The sequence below is a fragment of the Apteryx mantelli genome, chromosome 1 (assembly GCF_036417845.1).
Source record: "Apteryx mantelli isolate bAptMan1 chromosome 1, bAptMan1.hap1, whole genome shotgun sequence".
NCBI classification, from domain to species: domain Eukaryota; kingdom Metazoa; phylum Chordata; class Aves; order Apterygiformes; family Apterygidae; genus Apteryx; species Apteryx mantelli.
The window spans coordinates 68882111-68900479 of record NC_089978.1 but is presented as its reverse complement, the minus strand read 5'-3'; the positions used below and the strand labels follow the sequence as shown (position 1 = coordinate 68900479).

The 18369-nt window shown below is 40.3% G+C and overlaps 1 protein-coding gene across 1 annotated transcript in view; it reads left to right on the top strand.

Annotated features, from left to right (window-relative positions):
* GABRA5 (gamma-aminobutyric acid type A receptor subunit alpha5) overlaps window positions 1–18369 on the top strand; it is a 56753-nt gene that overhangs the window by 18419 nt on the left and 19965 nt on the right. Inside the window, exon 5 of the mRNA XM_013954162.2 lies at window positions 8956–9038. Coding sequence (XP_013809616.1) covers window positions 8956–9038 — 83 coding nt within the window. The remainder of the gene's footprint in view (window positions 1–8955; window positions 9039–18369) is intronic.

Sequence of the window (18369 nt, the reverse complement as noted above, 5' to 3'; positions counted from 1 at the left end):
ATGGATTGTCATTTTATCAGTAGTCCATTCCATTGGCTGCATGTTTCTTTCCGTTTTCAGTAGTTTGTCTATTCTGTTCTGTAGAGGTTTTAAGACATTGCCTTTGGAGATCTTGTTTACGTTCTAAGAGATCTTAATTTTATCTTAACTTGATGCTCAGTCTGACTTATTCTGTTCCTACTCTTAAATTAAAATTTATTGAAACCACATACAGAAATTTATATCCTATAGTCAGGTTTGCATCATTCCAAACACTCTAAACTGTTATTTCTATGTGGTTGCTCTAAAGGATGAAACAAGTCTTTCTCATAAGGCTCTAGCTAAATTTCTGAGGTGATGTCCTTAATATGCACTAGATCTAGTGTGAAAGCCTAGGAAGAATTTCTGCAAGGGTGGCTTTCCCCGTGCCTACTCCCATCAGGAATTTGAGACAGGAAATTTGGGGACTGGAAGGGGAGATTTCACCTTGGGTTATTTTAACAGCTTGGTCAGACTTTATGTGGTTGTCTGATTACTCCACAGTCATCTCTTCAATGGCTAATGTACTCACGTCACATGTCCTGTTCATGTAAAAAATGCAGGAGGCAGCAAACTGTTTAATGACTGTTTATGGTGGGAACAGCTGTAGGAGAGCTCTTTCCCTGGAGCAGTGAACACCCACAGCCTGCCATTTACCTGTCACTTCCAAAGCTCTATTGATCAGAAGCATGTAGCATTTCAGAGACAAAAGGCAAAAACCAGACAATGATGTCCTGCCTGGCTGGCTGAACAAGCCTTTTCCATGTACTGAAGGGGGTACATACAGAAATGTATGTGCAAATGTTTCCCTGTGACAGAGCAGGGGGAAAGAGCACATGTTGCCATGTTAAAGAGCATATCATCAGATCACTCGATCTGTGCCCCTTTCACACAGAAATGTTCAGGAACATTTAAGTTACTCAAAAGATAGGGGATCCTTGTGACAGGTGACATAGGAGGTGGGCTTAGAAATGTGAAGGGAATAAGAAGAGGCTGAGGTTAAATGAGAGTTGGTGAAAGGAAACTGTAGTGTAATGTTTTGGAGCTGTAGATTATTCATCTGAAACCATGGAAAATAACCAGGGATTTCAGCTCTGGATGCAAAAACATAATCCCTCCTACCCGCCTTCCCATCTCAGTGCATCCCAGTCATGATGTAAGATGGCCCAAATGGGCTGGTACTGCCCATCTAGTCCCCCCCACCTCCACAGATGACTTTCTAAATTCAGCTCATTTTTCTCTATAGGAAATATTACAAGCAGTTACATATTTTGCCTGTCGGTACAAATATAAAGGTCGAATGAACGGGAAGGGAGGAAGAGGATGGCTGGGCAGCTGGACGACCCACATCCGAGTTGGGTGTGTGTGCCATATTGACCGGTAGAAACAGAGGGAAAAAAAGCCCCTTTGACTGGGTCAGGAGATCTGCAATGATCAAACAGCCTAGTAGGCAGCGTGAAAACTGAAGGACAGGTGTACTGTGCTGTGGCCACCACAGTCCTTAGTGTCCATCAGTTAGGGTGTCTGTGAGAGCTTTCTGTGCCTCCCTTTTTGCTCAGGTACTTGGGTTTCCTCCTGCTGAAAGCAAGGGACAACCCCACAGTGCAGTTGGGCAGCACTGGTCATTGCCATCACCAGCTTGACTTTGTCAGTACTTGGGAGCTGCTTTTCTCAAGAGCTAAAGCAAAGCCCATAGTTCAGTCTTACACAACAATGCAAAAACAGTCAAATCTCTTGTATTTAACACACAGCTGAACATGCCACCAAATGGCCACTTCATGCCTCATGCTGATTAGGAGATTATTATTAAGACTTGTAACATGTGCCAATTTGGGGGAATATGTAGCTGGTATAATAAAGTATGGGCTGGCTGAGATGTTATTTTCCATTTTACTGGTATCAACAACTGCAACAGCTTCTCAGCATTGCCATTTCTAATAAGTTTTTTTTTTTTTAAATTTAAGAATTAAGTAACAATAGAAGTCACTGCAGAGGAGAAATTCAAAGGCCTTTGTCACGGGTGGTCAAGGAGGGTTCATCATGTATAAGGGAACCAGCAGGGAGAGAAAGCATGGAAAGGCTTTTGAGTGGAACTATCTATTAGATGAGTGTGATACGGTCCTATACATATTTATAGCATTCATAGCTGTGTAGCCATATTGGTCTAAAGTTTCTTTAGGAAGGTAAGGTTTGTAGCACAGAACCTAAAGAAGGACTTGGCTGCCTAAAAGCTTGGTTTTTTGAATGTGCCACTTCATCTGATAAAAGTAATGCTTCTTCCAACAAGTTTTACTTTGCTGATGGACTTCATTAGATACTTTTCATGGCAAGGATGGATAGGCATAAATTCAATGCTCCATTCATTGCTGTTATGCATATAAAAGAAATGTTGTAGAATGAAAAGTATTACCTCTACTATAACTTTTGACCAGGAGCTAGGAATGTGATTCTTTCTGTAACCCACAAAATTCCTGTCAAACATCAGTTCAGTTAAGTGGCCTATTGGTTGTTTCTTTGCCATTCTCAGTTCCTCCCATGTCTAGAGGCTGAACAGCTCCCCTGCTCCTGTCTGAAGGTGTGCTCCGGGTATGCCAAAGTACTCCATGTGCAGGGAAGTCATTCCTGTAGTGAAGCTTTTGAGATTAGTCCCGTCCCCCTCAGATCAAATCAGGATAACCTAGTCTTTAGCACAGCTAACCTAGGCAATTAAAGAGGCAGCATAAGCTATGCTAAGGATTTGGTTCACTTAAAATGAGAATTTTGCTGTCAAGTACACAATGTATCTGAATTATGTATTCACAGATCACAACAACATCAGTAATTAGAGTTATTAGTCTTCCATTAGTCTTCCAGCCTCTTCTCTGTGGCATTTTCAAAGCACATTTCAGTGTCATACAAAGATAACGCATCTCAGGGAAGTAGGAAAAGAGCAGTATTGTTGACAGAGTGATTACAAAGCAGAAATGGGCCAAGACAGAAATTTGTACAGACCACTTCACTCAAGCTCCGAGCTTTAATTTCTATTCTGTATTCACTTTGTATATTGGATCCCAAGAAAATGAATGTACCATCAGCAGTAGGAATAAGAAGCGGGGAGGTGAACTGCCTCCCCACCCTACTTAGAGGGGCAGAATAGGACCTTGAATCCTCCTTTGGCCATTTATCCTACACAGTGACAGAGCTTCATGAGAAAGGCAGTGTTTGAATTACTGGACATAATTAATTTTCTTCCCCTGAACCACACTGCAGACAAGTCACTCAGCCAGGTGCGAGTTTCAGGTCTTATTACCTTAGGATAACTCTAACAGCTATCAATAACATGATTGAAGGTGTATCCACTTCCTAACACTTCTTTACTGTGTTAGGTTACCCACTGTCACCACCATGTACAGGTTTTGTTAGGACTGTATGAGAAGTGCTTCAGAACCAGGAAAGATCTTTATATATGCTCATATAAACACACATATGCATTTTCTTCAGGAACATAGGCAGGCATCAGTTCTCTAGACTACACAGTTATTCTGCCTGGGCCTGAAACATGTCTTATTTTAAAACCCTTTGAAAGCAGTAACAGTTTGGTTAGAAAAGTGTTCTCAAGACATAACTGTGGGAGAATGAAGTGAGTAGTTTTGTCCTGAGTCAAGGCTAAATGAGTAATTTTACAAGCCTAACAATGTGTTCACAGTTTCAAAAAAAAAAAAAGACTCTCTGATTTTATTTTCTGCATGAGCGTATGAGAGCCTGTACTGGAGACACTACAAGGGCATGAATTGTTATGCAAAGACTACACAGCAGCAGGTATCCTATGGAAGCTCCTGGAGTTTATTCCTCAAAATAGTCTGACCTGACCTTAAAGTTGCTCTTCACACAGAGCCAGCCTACCATTTGGGGTGGGATAAAGTTTGGGTGAAGTTGAATCCACTTAACTGTTTTTTTGACTTGTTCAGGAGATGGTGAAATAGGTTTGAAACAAGGTTCAAGCAAACATGTTGCCTTTTTAAGGAAAATGATGGTGGCTGGCCTCCTATTGGGAAGGAGACTTTGACTCTTCTGCATCCATTCTGGCCTGAACCACACAGTGGTAATTGGTTACCAGCACAGTAGGCCCAAAGCGCAGTTTTAAAATGCTCCCTTTGATCAGGGGAACAGGCAATGCACAACAGTAAAGAAGACTTGGTTGGTTTGGGGTTACGGCAAACAGGCAGAAGAGCTTTGTATCTCTCTGGTCCGGGTACCTCAGAGCCAGCAAAACCTGTCATGATTCCCCTGTGTGAGTAACAGTTATTCAACATTTATGTTGAGTTAAGGTCTCCTAAAAGCCTCTGGTGACTCTGCCTTTCTGTTCCCTTCTCCTTCTAAAGCTCTCTGTTTTTATTTGTTTGCATAATAAACGTAGTAGCTGATTAAAAAAAAACAGGTTGCTGCTACTATCTCTTAGCTCTCTAGGCAGGTGACTGTCCTCACCTCCTGTTTGGCAGCTGCAGATAATACTCTGGAAAGTGTTTTATACATTTCCAGAGTAGCAAAGAGATGTTAGCTTTGCTGAATCACCCAGCTCTTTACCTACATGTAGCGGTAGACACTCCTTGCATTGAGAGAAGTGCTTCATAGCATCCCTGAACTCACAGTGTCCTTCTTCTCCACGCCCCATAACAACTGTGCTACTTCTTTTATCCCCTCTAGAGCAACCACAGAAACAGTGAGGAGGCCCTCGTAGCTTCCTGTAAATGGCTTTTGCGGGGCAGGGTGCCTTGTGCTTCTGGGACTTCTGCAGAGGAATTCCTGCCTCTATTTGAAACACACTCCAGATGGATCTCCAGGTCCCAAACATCTGCCTTTATTTTCTCACCACATCCTTGACTTTAACACCTCTTTTTTTCCCCAGACTGTTAAAAATGAACAACTTTTTGAAAGAATTGGTATGCTTAATTCTCCAGCAAAAAAATTCTATGGTGACTTTTCTGGACTTAAGAAATCCTGCTGTTTAAATTGTTGTATATTTATTAGATGGTTGTATATATATCTATCGTAAATTTTGTTGGAACAGACATCAATAATCACTTTTGGTATTTAAAGTAAAGGCTATACATAACAGAGTTTCGATGACACTTTCACATGCGATTATGAATGATACATAAAGCAATTTGTATGTCTAGCTTTTTTCTCAGCAAATTAAGATGTGCTATAGCTTCCTAGTGGTTGCTTAACTGTTGGATAGCAGTATGAGTATTTGGAGCATTATGAAAGTGAAATTTCATAGTTAATAATAAATCATCAGTATCCAGTTTCTTACCTATTTTGAGTTAATACAGGCCCCATTGAAGTCGGAGAATTTTAATTTTAATTTCAATAAAATCGGACTCTCATCCTCCCATTATAAAGGACTTTTAACAGCTATTTATAATCTTGTCAAAAATTGTGTTTGAGTGAAACTAATCCCATAGTTCTTTTATTAAGACAGAATGATAATGGAGGAGGAGAAGCTTTTAAATGCTTCTGTTTAAAAGAACTGCAGTATGAACAGCTCTAATGCTATGGCAGAAAAATTCTGGTTTGAAGAGTGTCTCTAGCTCAGATAACTGCTGCAGTTAGCACAGTAAGATCATTCTGGAGTGACCACATTAAAAGGATTAAACAAAGACTCTTTTCTACATGCATGCCAAAGCTGCCTTTCTCTTCTTTCAGCAAATACAAAGAGGGAGTAATTTCATTGTAATCAGCTGTGTAAACTAGGGCATGCAAAGGTTACCTAAGCTTTAACACAATGCTAAAACCGAAGGTGTGCTGACCTTTGCGTTCTCTGACTGTTGTGCGTGTGCCTGTAAGCGGAGCTGGGAAGTTCTCCCTCTGAAGGTGTGAGCTCTCAATCAGATAGGGGCACAAGTAATGCTGCCTCTTCTCAGGTGATGTTTAAAGGAGCAGACCAACTATCAATTTCTTTACGACTCCTGGAGCTAGAATCTGAATATATACTTTGTACTCTGCACCTAAGAGCAAGTCTGTATGCAATGACCCATGCTTTTACCTCTCAGATTATCAGAGATGGCTGCTGCATGGCTTTTTTTCCCTATGCAGTAGAAAATCTGGTCTCTTTGAAACAAGAGCCAATTTTGTGACTATGTTTTTCAAGTTCTCACACATTAATGAAAAGCAACTACTGGAGAGCACAGAGAGCCCTGCAGAAAGCTATAGTGATGACATTTGTGCAATATTTCAAAATCCACAGTCAAGTTTTCTGTTGCTGTGCATTTTACAAGACACGCCACAAGTTTTGGTTCATGCATACTTTGTAAGAGGTAATTAGGAGAATATCCACTAAAAATTTTTAAATTGCCTAAGAGGCTCAGCTACGTACTCTTATGAATAACATAATATGAATAACATAAATGGCCCTGGGACGGAGGCATGGGAAAAGGAGATTAGAGATAATGAGCAAAAGAAACTTCTTCATCCAAAGAACTCATAAAATGAAAGGAAAGACTGTAGCCAGGTAAATGTGCAGCTGCTAAGCTCAGTTTTCCTTACCCTTGGGCTAGACCCAAAAGATAGCATCAGGCACCATCCTAAAGGATATGCTGCCTTTGCAGGATAAGGAATTCAGAGAGGACATGAGAGTAGCCCTGGTAGAACCAAATTCATTGCAGCTTCTAAGACAGGTTGTGGCAATAAGGTGCCATATAACCTTATGTATTACCTTTCATTTAAAATAGACAAAAATAATTTCTGGAGGCACTTGATTAAATTCCACTAGGTCATGTTTGTGCACTGCTTCCTCTCTTCTCCCCATCTACAGTTGAGGAACATCCACAACCTTCATCATCATGCCAAAGATGTTTTTTTCCAGAGATGCAGGTGGAAGGATATGGTTCATAGGACAATTGGATGAAACAGAAGGTCTTATTTGTAATTCTGCATTGAATCTTCATTCACATAACTTCCTGATTCCACAGGAATTCCTAATTCTGTTAGTAAGATAGATATAGGCATCCCTTCCTTTGAGGTTTGCAGATGACAAGTACTGTGTGTTAAAGTGTTGTCAAACTGCAACCTCTGGAACAACATCCTAAAACTATTGGTAGACAGAGAGACAGGAGATGAACTATGGTAAAAACATGTCAGCTTTATTATGGACGTTCGGAGCAAGGTGTGGTCTTCTGAGCTCATCAAGAAAATTAAATTTGCAATACTTAATATAGAAAATATAACGATATTGAAAGATGGCCACCTTGCTTTGAAATACCCATTAGAGTGATTTTTATGAAAGGGATGAAAGTACTGGACAGGATGCTACTAGCACCAGCTTGGTAAGTTCATCCATGTAGCACTCCCAGCAACTATGGCTCTGTTGGTTCTGGTGCCCAAGGGCACCAGACAGCTGCAGACAGCTCCATATTTTAGTGATTTTGATATTTCTTTTACAAAAATAAAGTCCAAGATCAGTTTTGCCTGAGGGCAGATAACTCAGGCCTCACTCATTTCTTTTCCAAATTGTAGACCTCCTGCCTATTCTAATGAAATGATACATTATCTCTATTTTGAACCTGATTTTTTCCTTTTGCTTTATATGGCTTATTATCTTTATATCTCGTATTACTGTTTGCAGTTTCCTGTTTTTTACTCACTGTTTCTCAGCTTATCTCCATATATGATCTCTAGCCAATGATGCTGTTGCATTGCTGTGTGCTTATTTTGTCATTTCCAGCTATTGGTAAAGCTCCAGAATTTCTGTGTGCTGGCAGAGGGCAGAGTTGTTTCCCCCAATTTATCGTCCATGTAGCCTGAGTGCCCTGGTAAGGCATCATTGTGTTGTATTGAATTGGACTGGCTGAACATTATGCCATCTGTACATGGACAGATTGTTGCATTTTATGATCCCTTTGGATAGACGTTCTTGTAACAAGAATACTCACTTTGGTGTGGCAATACAAAGCAGTGGGTATATTGTTGGGAGGTCTGGCTACAGGATGCTATTGTGACAGGAAAGGTGCCTTTGTGTTCTGGGGATAGGATGCTGGGGAATTACCTGCAGAATTTTGACCACCAGGGAAGCCGTTTGATAAGGTACTAGGGCTCCTCTCCAACAGGTCCCTGGGTTATCCCAGCATAGGGCAGTCTTTGAAGCTTTGTGTGTTTCTGGTCTGTTGGCTTGGAGAAAAAATATTTGCGTAAAATTAGGAAGGCATATGGGTGTTCATAATGTAAAACAAGAGGTTTGCATCCTCACCATCCTGAGCAAACCATTTATATTAGGCAAACATCAAAATAGCCTAATCGGAAATGAATTCCCATTGTGCTATGTGCTGTATGCACCTAGAAAAGTTAAGCTTTTTTTCTGAAGTATGGATATATTGCACTGGTCAGAAATTTACTTCAGACTTTTCTTTGTGTTCAGCTCAATTGGTCAATTACACAGAGCATCCATGGGATATATTTGTTTTCTGTAAGAGATTCTCCTTTCCGTATGTCCACTATAGATATGTCCTCCATTCCATATATCCACTATTCCATATGTCCCTTTTCAGTGTCTAAGACAGGAAAAGTCAGTGCTTCTTTGTGGCTGTAACAGTGCTTCACTCGTGAGTCATATTCCTAGTTCAGTTGCAGTATCTACAGAAAACAGATAAGAATAAGGTGTGGGGCAGAACCTCCAGCACAGAAGTTCTTTCACATACAAATAAGAAAGAATGCTATTACTGAAACAACTTACATAAATAAAATCAGTTTATGTGGCTAAACATTACTACTTAAGACCTACAACATACACAGTGGTCCACTTGGTTTATCTCACGTTCAGTTTAACAGAGGCTGCTGTGATTTCAGCAGGAGTGAGGAGCCTTCAGGAAAAGCTTGCTTGTGACAGCACTTGTGTATTACCGTGGCAGGCCTAAAGAGAAGGCACTGAATAAAATGATGGGCTTTCTTTTTACTCCCCTACAGATTGACCATCTCTGCTGAATGTCCCATGCAGCTTGAAGATTTCCCCATGGATGCACATGCTTGCCCATTAAAATTTGGAAGCTGTAAGTTCTTCTCTCAAATAAGAACCAGAAAAAATCCATTGATATCTGGCTTTTCATGCTCAACTATGTTTTGTTTGACTCTTTCACCATTCCCCCACCCCTCCCTTTTTAAGACTGCTCATTCACATGCCCAGGCTGCCATCCCTGCTGCTATTTTTCCATGACTGTGCTCCGTATCTACAACTGCTTTTCATCTCATGTTTTCATGCTCCTTGATAATCTGTGAGCTGATGGGTGATATATCTTATATACCCATATCAAGTGTAACAGCCAGTGTCAGATGGAGTAGTAGATATTCAGACAGCTAAGTTCATAACTGTAGATTTTACGTTTGTAGGAAAATGGAGTTTTCATTAGGAAATACCAGATTGTTTGTCCTATCGTAGTATTTACTTGAATCAGATTGCAGTGCAATATTTGCATCACATATATTAAAAGAGATCTAGAATATTAGAAGAGGAAATATCTTTCCATTTGGCTTTAATAAATCCAGTCCTGTTATCTTGTTACATGGTTTTGTGTACGCATGTATTTGTATATATGTGCATGTTATTCTAAACTGTATGCTGAAGGATGATTTTTCCTCAATTCCAAGCCTCTAATCCACCGTACTGCTGCCTTGCCAGAAGCTTACTTTAAAAATAACCTTAGGGGATTAGGTGGTTATATTTAAATACAAAACTCTTAATTAAAAAGTACAGATGAGCTACTACAGTAGACATTTTTCATTTCAGTAATCAAAACAGAGGTTCCAGGTGCAATCAGAGTTTATAAAGACTTGAAAATGACCAGCCAAGGCATTTTGCTAGTCCCTGAAGAAATCTGACTGCAGCATTTTCAATTTAGATGGACTAATCCTACCAAGATTAAGCTTTGCCTTTATCTTCTGTATCTGCACTGGTTTAATACTGGCTATGCATTGTCTTCTAATGATCATACTAAGAAGTAAAAACACTGTTTACAGTAACGATTACCAAATTACCAAACTTAAAATGAACAGATTTCCCTTCCCTCCTACAATCCAGATAGACCCAGTTTCATGTGAATAGCCACCAATATTTTACAAGGTCACTGTAGGTTGAAGTGTGTTCATTTACTTCAGCAACATTAATTTGCTGCAAAGCCGATATGAATCTGAAGGCCAGTACTGCCTTACATCCAACTTAAAAAATTATAGTCAAACCATACATTTCATTCCTAACTTAAAAAATGAGAAGATATCTCACAGGAAAGTGTGAGTGTATGCACATAGGGCCAAACAAAAGCTGCTGGAAAAAATTAAGAAGAGAGTGAAGAATAAGCTGTTCTTCTTGGTATTGCTTGTTCTTTACTATACTGATAGATAAAGTTGAAGTCACATCTTATTAATCATTAGCTCAGGATATAGATCTGGGATGCTGGGTAGTTTTATCAGATCTTGCAAGATATGCAATTTAAAACTAAAGAATATATATTTAAACAAAGACCCTGATTCAGCAGAGCTTTGAAGCTCAAGCTTAAAGTTAAATGAATGCTTCAATGAATTATCAAATTTGGAGCAATACCATATAGGTTCAAACTCTAAAACACTAAGACAGAAACAAAGAACACAGAACACACAAGTGCTCTGGATAACATTACTAGGTAAGCTAACAAATGTTTGGAATGAAGTACGGTCTTCAAAAACATTAAAAAAATCAAAAAACTCTCTAAATACAAATACATGTTTTGATTGTGCCAGATGTGTAGGGTAGAGGACATTTAGCACATAGGTACTTTTAATCCATTCATGTTTGATTTTAAACACTGCAAAGTCACATTTCAGGTACACGAGGGCTGAATGCTGTTTTTGTTCTTGCTACTCGCCACACAGTACACAGTCCTACGGTATATTTCACGAGCTACTACAAGTCATCCCTAAGTTCTTCCAGAGTGTCTAGACGTGGAGCCACTTGGCCTATGCTGCTGTTCACTGTTTGGTGTGCAGTAAGTAAATATATATGGACAAGTTAAAGACAGTCTTTCAGCCTTGTGCATGTCTTTATTGTTCGCCTGACAGCTCGTTAGTACTTTACTGTGATTTAGTATGCAGATAGATGTTTGCACAAACATCAGCCAACAAATCAGGGTTTACTGAATTAGCCCAGCTGCATTTTAGGAGAATGCAATATTTATTCCCTATTTATAGCAATACAGGTTTGTATTAAGTCATTTTCACGCTTGCAGCAAGACAAAGCTTACAAGGTATCATGGTGAGTATGTTGTACAGAAGCACATGCCCTTTCTGCTTTTGCTTTACTCCCTGTCTTTCCCTGAAGGATTTATTTTTAATGGTCTTCTTTCCAAGAAGGATTTTGAAAAGCCTCAAGGAATAGCATCAGAGTAAATGTTAAACACATTATCAACAGGGCAGGGAGAGCAGAGAGGAGACAAATGTTAGCTGGTCAGTGGGTAGAGAGAGCAGGACAGCAAAACAAAGCAGCCAGCGCATGGACAGATAAGCAAGAGGATGGATTCCAAGCAGCAATGGGTTCATCATCAAAGACAGTAGCTGGTTATTATTTTTCTTGCTGCATGAATGCCCACCTCACTCACTGTAATTCAGCAAGCAAAAGAAAAAAAAAAAGCTTGGCATTTCCTTCAATATTAAAAAGAAAGAATGTTGATCTTGCTCACAGAAATAAAGGTAAATTTTGATTTCTTATGTTCCATTTGACTGGCTTCTTGCTATATTACAATTCTGGGAGATCTTATGAGCCTAGGCAACACTATACATAGCAACAGAACATTCTGTAGAAATATTTCAAAGCAAAGTAGAATGTGGGGAAAGGGGTATAACATAACATACAAACACCGCCAGCCTCGATACCTGCAAGGTAGTTCAAGTACCGACTACAGAAGTAATACCTCTAAATGCCCTACAGCTTGTCATGGAAAGCTGTGTTGGCTACAGGCCAAAAGTTCAAGGACAGCTTCTAATGAATTGAACAGAGGATATTTTAGTTCTCTGCCTCTTAAGTACAGTGCCCCAGTGCTCTGCAATGTCAAGCCAGACCCTGCGGCGTGGTCAGGTTGGTCTGTTTCAGATAGCACTGGGTATGTGTACTGGCCTTCCAGGCTTACATCCTGCTTAATGGTAAGGCTACCTGCAGAAATCTCAGTTAGAGTTACAGGACTGAGGATGATCCATGCGGCCAGCCGCTTGGGGTGAGCTCTGTCGCTGCTAGCAGGCTCGGCTCCGCTTGAGTCATGGGTGCTCAGTAAATATGGCGCTGGCAATCTGTTTGTTACGTCATGGTAGGGTGGGAAGGATGCTAGTTTCTTCCATGGCTGAGTTAAAAATAGACTTTCTGTTGCAATTCTAGTATTGACCCATACTCTAAATAAGTCTGCGGATCAAACAAGATCTGACAAAATTTCTTGAAGCCACCTAAAGTTTCACAAGCTGTGTCTTAGCTTGAAGAAATTACTCCTTGCCCCCAAGTTATTTTTGATTTGGGGAGGAGGAATTAGATACGATAGTAAGGACATTAAAGCTAGGAAGCTTTAGTGTCTCACCTCATCCACTGCTAGGCCATAAGAGTACATTAAAAGTATCATTTAGTACAGCCTCCAAACACCCATGTGTCACTAGATAGGTAAGCAAGCATCATTATCTCCAGGGCAACTGAGGCAGAGAAGTTAATTGACTTTCCGTAAGGTCACACAGCAAATCAATGTCAGAAAAAGGATTAAACTCAACTTCTTTGGTTGGAGGGACAGATGTCTAATCCACTAAACCATAAAGGCCTATGTCCAGGCAACTGACTTAACTCCTAAATCTCATTTTGCTCATGTGATAATTGTATCAGTTTTACCTAGCTCAGAGAGTTGCCCTGAAGATGAATGAGTTAATTGCTTTTAGTGAATGTTAGCCAGTACTTTGACAGTGTCAAATATTGTAAGGTTTATCGCAACTGTCTTTTGAAGGCACAGTGTCTGAGTATACGTATTTTTCAGATCTTGTATTGTGGAATAGATGAATGCATGATTCTGCTGCCCAATAGTCGCTTGACCACAAAAATCCTCCTGTTTTTAGAGTAAATGGAGATTCTATTGAATATTCTGAAAATAATGAGCTCCCCTAGCTCACAAGCAATGCTTTGGGAAAACAGGCCAGGCTTCTATTCCTGATGAATTTAATTTGGCCATGGAGGTGGAGAAGACTGATCATTGCAGATCAAATAGGGAGTTTGTAGACTGTGAGAAAACAGTGCTAAGTAAAATTTGTAGCGTCTGAAGAGGTTAGTTAATGTGGTTTATATAAACTCCCTTTTTACCAGGGCAAAGTGAGTCATGGTATCTTCTGTTGTCTTTGATTAAGGAAAGTGCACAGGCTATTTCTGTAGCAGAAGGCATGCTCAAATTATTTTCTTCTAAGAAGGTCTGTGATGTCAGAGTAATGAGGAGACAGTAGTTTCACCAGTATCCCAGGATTTCGTTGCAACAGTGAACTAGCCATATTAAGACACTCAGTTTTTACAGACTATCCATGTACCTATAGCTGAGAAACTCTCCAAAACTTTTTTTTAAGAAAATTCATCTGATGGTGAAGTTTCCCTATAATGCTCAGAAATAGCTGTGATATCACTGACAGGAAGGCAGCTATAGAGGGTTTCCTGATGTTGTGTACCTCCTACTAGCACCAGCTAGTGATTGCATGAGTACTGTGTGCGGGGTGGGAGAACTTCAAAACAGAATCCTTCTAAACAGACCCAAATTCCCATTTAGCATGTTAGTTCCTTTTTTGAAAGGGCCTATGGAAAGAGACAAGGAGGTCCTAAGTGAAATGCTAAGAGCAGCCAAGTTCAAGACTACATTGAGATTTTGTGATTTATAGAAAAGCCCACTTATATAGAAATTATAAGTTTGGCCTTTATGCAGCACATAGAAGCTTTTCTTGAAGCCAAGAGAGGCATGCTACTTGCTCATGCAAAGTCTTCTTTTACATTTTCCTTAGGTTTATCACTGCTTACTTAGACAGTTCCATTGTATTAAACACATAATTGACTAAAATTAGGTGAAGCTAGTTGAATACTGGAATTCAGTATTTCTAAGACACTTGATATTATTCCCTGCTCCCTTCTTCTACCACATGCCACCACCAGTTACCGACCACCACTTTAGTTGGAGTTCTTCTCCTCTAAATTTTAGCTGAATCTCCAGACATGCCGAAAGAGGTGTTCATGATAAGATAGAGGTAGTCTAGACAACTACCTTGAACCAGGGTTTAATTTTACTTAAATTCAGCTTTGTAAAGTGTAGACACTTAACCTGAACTAATTTTCCAGACACCCTTCAAAATCAGATGAGAAGATGCAAACTACCTCTAGTTTCCTTGAAATTGTGGACACATGATTAGTTGTGGGGCTGTATAGTTTAAGGAATTCAGTCTGTTAGTTCAGAAGTCCTTAATACACAGACTCCTGAAGGAAACAGAGTCACAAAATCATAGAGATTCAGTAGAGCCACTAGGCTCCACCAGACTTCCAGAAATCTGCGGTGGCTCTTGTCTGTTCTGAGACATGGAAATGTTCTGCTCCAGAGTGAACAGAGCTATCTGGGCCCATATTAAAAGTCTTGCATTGATAGCAGAGCCTTGGGTAACAGACAGGATGGATCTCTGACAATTTTAGACAGACAGCTGTATCCGAATGAGTTGTCTAGACTCCTTTTGCGGTCTCTGAAGAGAAATAAGTACTTCTGTAGTGCAGTTCAGTAGACCTGTTTCTGATGACTATCTAGGGATGAGATGAATCGTATTTTAGAAGTCCCTATTTCTCTACAATACTAGCTCAAATTTGAATAAGTATACTGTACCTTGATTAGAGGAACTTTGAAGTCCCTTTTTCTCTACATAGCTAGCACAGAAATAGATACCTCTGTGGTACTTTGGTCACAGGAACCAGTCACTGCTGTGGATTAGTTACATGTTGCATATGTTGGTGGCAAGCTATTATATCTGGTGTAGGTACTATTTTAGTTCTTTCTGCTGGAAGTGTTATTTTTTAAAGAGTATCTTAATATATTAAGTCAGTAAAGCTTTTCAGTACAGAGACCACTATGCCATTTCTGCAAGTGTCTCATTTGAACTGTGCTGTTCTTCCTACATCTGGTGGAGTACCAATACTTTTATACCAATAAACAGTTATGTGTTCTCACAGCATAAACTGTACTCATTTCAAATACAGATCGGTAGCAATATAGAAACCTCTTTCATCTAGTTTTGAGCAGGCAGTGCTGTCAGCATCTTCATTCTTGTGTTCATTCCCAAAGTCAATGATGTGGAGCAATGTAACCTAGAGTTCCAAAGTGCAGGAGATTCAGGGGGTGTGATGTATAAAAGAAAATACTGCTATATTTGGATATTTCAGAGATCTAAGAAGCTTTTCTTAGTAGAAATCTGCTTAGAATTTAAAAAATAGGCTCCTGGGCCTGGACTGCATGGTTCATGGTCCCATCATTATGGGATCCTACTTTTTAAAAACAAGCATGGACCTAACCACTTTCTCATTTGGTGGGTTTCCTATAGGAATGATACCTTTTATTGTGACAAAACTAAAAAGAACCCTTTGTATGAGCCCCCCCAAATTATCAGGACAATCAGTTTTTCTTCACCCGTAGCTATGACACATTCAGACCTTTCTACAAGAGATTGGCGTGGCGTGGCCCTCCTTTGGAGAGAGTGAGCTGCTTTCATCCTAATTGTTTGGAGTCGCTGCCTTTAATTAACTTTTCAAACAGTTTGTCATGTATAAATGATCACTGTTTGCACCTAGAGAATTTAAAAAATACATTAAAAACATAGCATTTGCTACTCTCCAGTCCTCTAGGCATGATTGTTTTCCTGTGAAATACGGCCCATTTTTGGATCAGTTGCTTGATCCTTTTTGTGTTTTTCTGTTCAGAAGTCAGTGACTCCACTTCCCTGTAGGTCCATAATAGAGTTAAAAGGGAAGGTCAGACAGAACAGTGGCTAGTGCAGAGCATTTACCACGGGAGCTGAAAAAGCTGTTGTCTCCCACGTCCCGCTCATAATCGGCGGTAACTTCAGGCTGCAAGTTCTGCTGAAGTGCAGCAGCTGCAGACTTGGCTCCCTACCAGCCCAGAGCAGCCACTATGGAGGAAAGATCATGGTTAATGAAACCATTTTTTATATTTGTAAGAAGCACTTCCTGGGGGCTCGGGCAGCATCTTCTGTACTGGCTGCAGAGAGGCCGCTGAAAGGCAGTCACTGAAAGCCTGCAAACCGCACGCTGGCTCCTTTTGAGCAGCCTCTTCACTGAGTGATGGCCTGCACTCATCAGGTTTTTTGAGGGGGGAAAAGCTCTACAGGCTGCGTTTTCAAGCTGAAGGAAACAAAAGTGCAGGCAGGGGAAGGAGCTAGTGTGGAGATATTCAACAGAATTTCTTATCTCGTGCAGAAGAGCTCAAGACACTACTGTGGCAGAGTAGTCTGGATAGCCAGGTGCTTGATAAACCATCATCATGTCTTACTCACACCAGAGATTTCAGCCTAAATTTAAAGGTCACACAACTGCATGATTACAGGAAAACAGCGGCTCAGTTTGAGCTATCATCAGTCAAAAACAATGTACAGATACTCTGTGTTTAATGTGCTTAAGGCATATATAACCTTCAAATAACCCTTTGTCTGCAAAACTGCAAAGACATAACTGAGGCCCTAATGCCCAAAAAGCACAGTGAGGGCTTGGAGTTGCCAGCCATGGATCACTGGTTTATCCTATTGGTAAATGGGATATTATTTTCAAATGACACAAACAGGTAAATACTGCTCCGTTGCTTTCCAAGCCATGTATTTAATGGCTATTTTCTAAGGTGGCCATTTCCATGGCTTGTAAGCATTTCAATAATATTTCTAAAATCATTCTCATGATACTGCTGTGAGGTAGATAGAACTCTGCTGCCTGCATTTTGCAGGTGGGGATAAAGGAGGCAAAGAGCAATTGCAGTCTCTTCTGAGCAAAGATAGAGTGGTTCATTAGCTGCTTTTCTTGCATCTGTCATTATGGGTCCCTAGGTTCAATTAGAGCCTCCCAGTGCTATTGTAGTACATTAATGACAAAATGACTTGCCTACGATTTTGAAGAAAATGTTGCAAGATGCTGCTAAAACTTTGATTTCAGTTTCCAGTCTGGCAGCTCCTTCATGACACCTCTGTCATCAGCCAGGGAATCATTCCTTTAAATTGCTAGATCCCTTATCAGCTTTATCTTCTATACAGAAAGCCAAGTTAGCCCGAGTTCTAATACAGTGCGTGCTGCAAGCTCTAGCTCAGCAAGTTTCTTCAAAAGAAACAACCTTTTTTGTTGTCCTTGGTGAAGAAATGGAAGGGGAGAAGGAATGGGAAGAAGGAAAGCCTGAAGGACCTTCTTTTTTTTTCCCCATTTCCACATCATATCCACTGAAAAACTCCTCATGTCCAGCCTGCGCTAGCAACTACTGATTTTACTGTAAACATTCCAGTAGTAAATCTGCCAGCAAAGATGGGATTCTTCTTACCTATTTATATTTCCACAGTGTAAATATATACAGCTGGGCTAATCACTCTCACCCTTTTATAGTTAGGGGAGAGAGATAGATATTTTTAAGCTCAGGTTAATCTCCTCCTAAAGCAGATGACTAAAATGGGTCAGCTGATGGCTGTAGATATGGAAATGTTTCACTTGTATACAGAAAAGATAAAATCAGTAAGCACCTTTGGGCCTGGGTCTCTGTCACTCCAAGGGATATTTTCCAAAGAGAGAGATTCATTTAGCTTCTGCCACAGGCAGCATCTGAAATAGCAGCTACTCTGATAAGCAACTGGAGGCTGGAGTCAGCAACTCACTTTAGAGGGGCTCCTGATGGAAATAGCTTTTATCCATCACTGAGGTAGGGTTGTTTGAATTGATGGCCTCAGGAGGTTTTGTACCCATTAGCAAACTACTTCTTTTGGCCAAGTCCCATTCTTGGGACTGCAGATGCTCTTCATTTTGCATTGCTGTTCTGAAGACCTCTGCAACAGACATTGTTTTAAGAGTTTTGTGTGCTGTTTCAGTAACCATGAGTGCCTGACATTTTCAGTCACGCTGCAGTATGTCGTAGTATATAAAACAGTGATATGCCTTCTAAAGGGCAGGCACCATGGATCTGGGAAAACCCAGTTAAACTAGCTGAGCTTTCAGGCTAGCAGCTGGGAATGGGAATCAGAAGATCTGTTTTCTAACCGTGGGTGTCTGGAGATTTCCCCCTTCTGAGTTTTAGATGACTGTAACTTGGGCATTGGGAATAAGTTCTAATGGTTGTGATT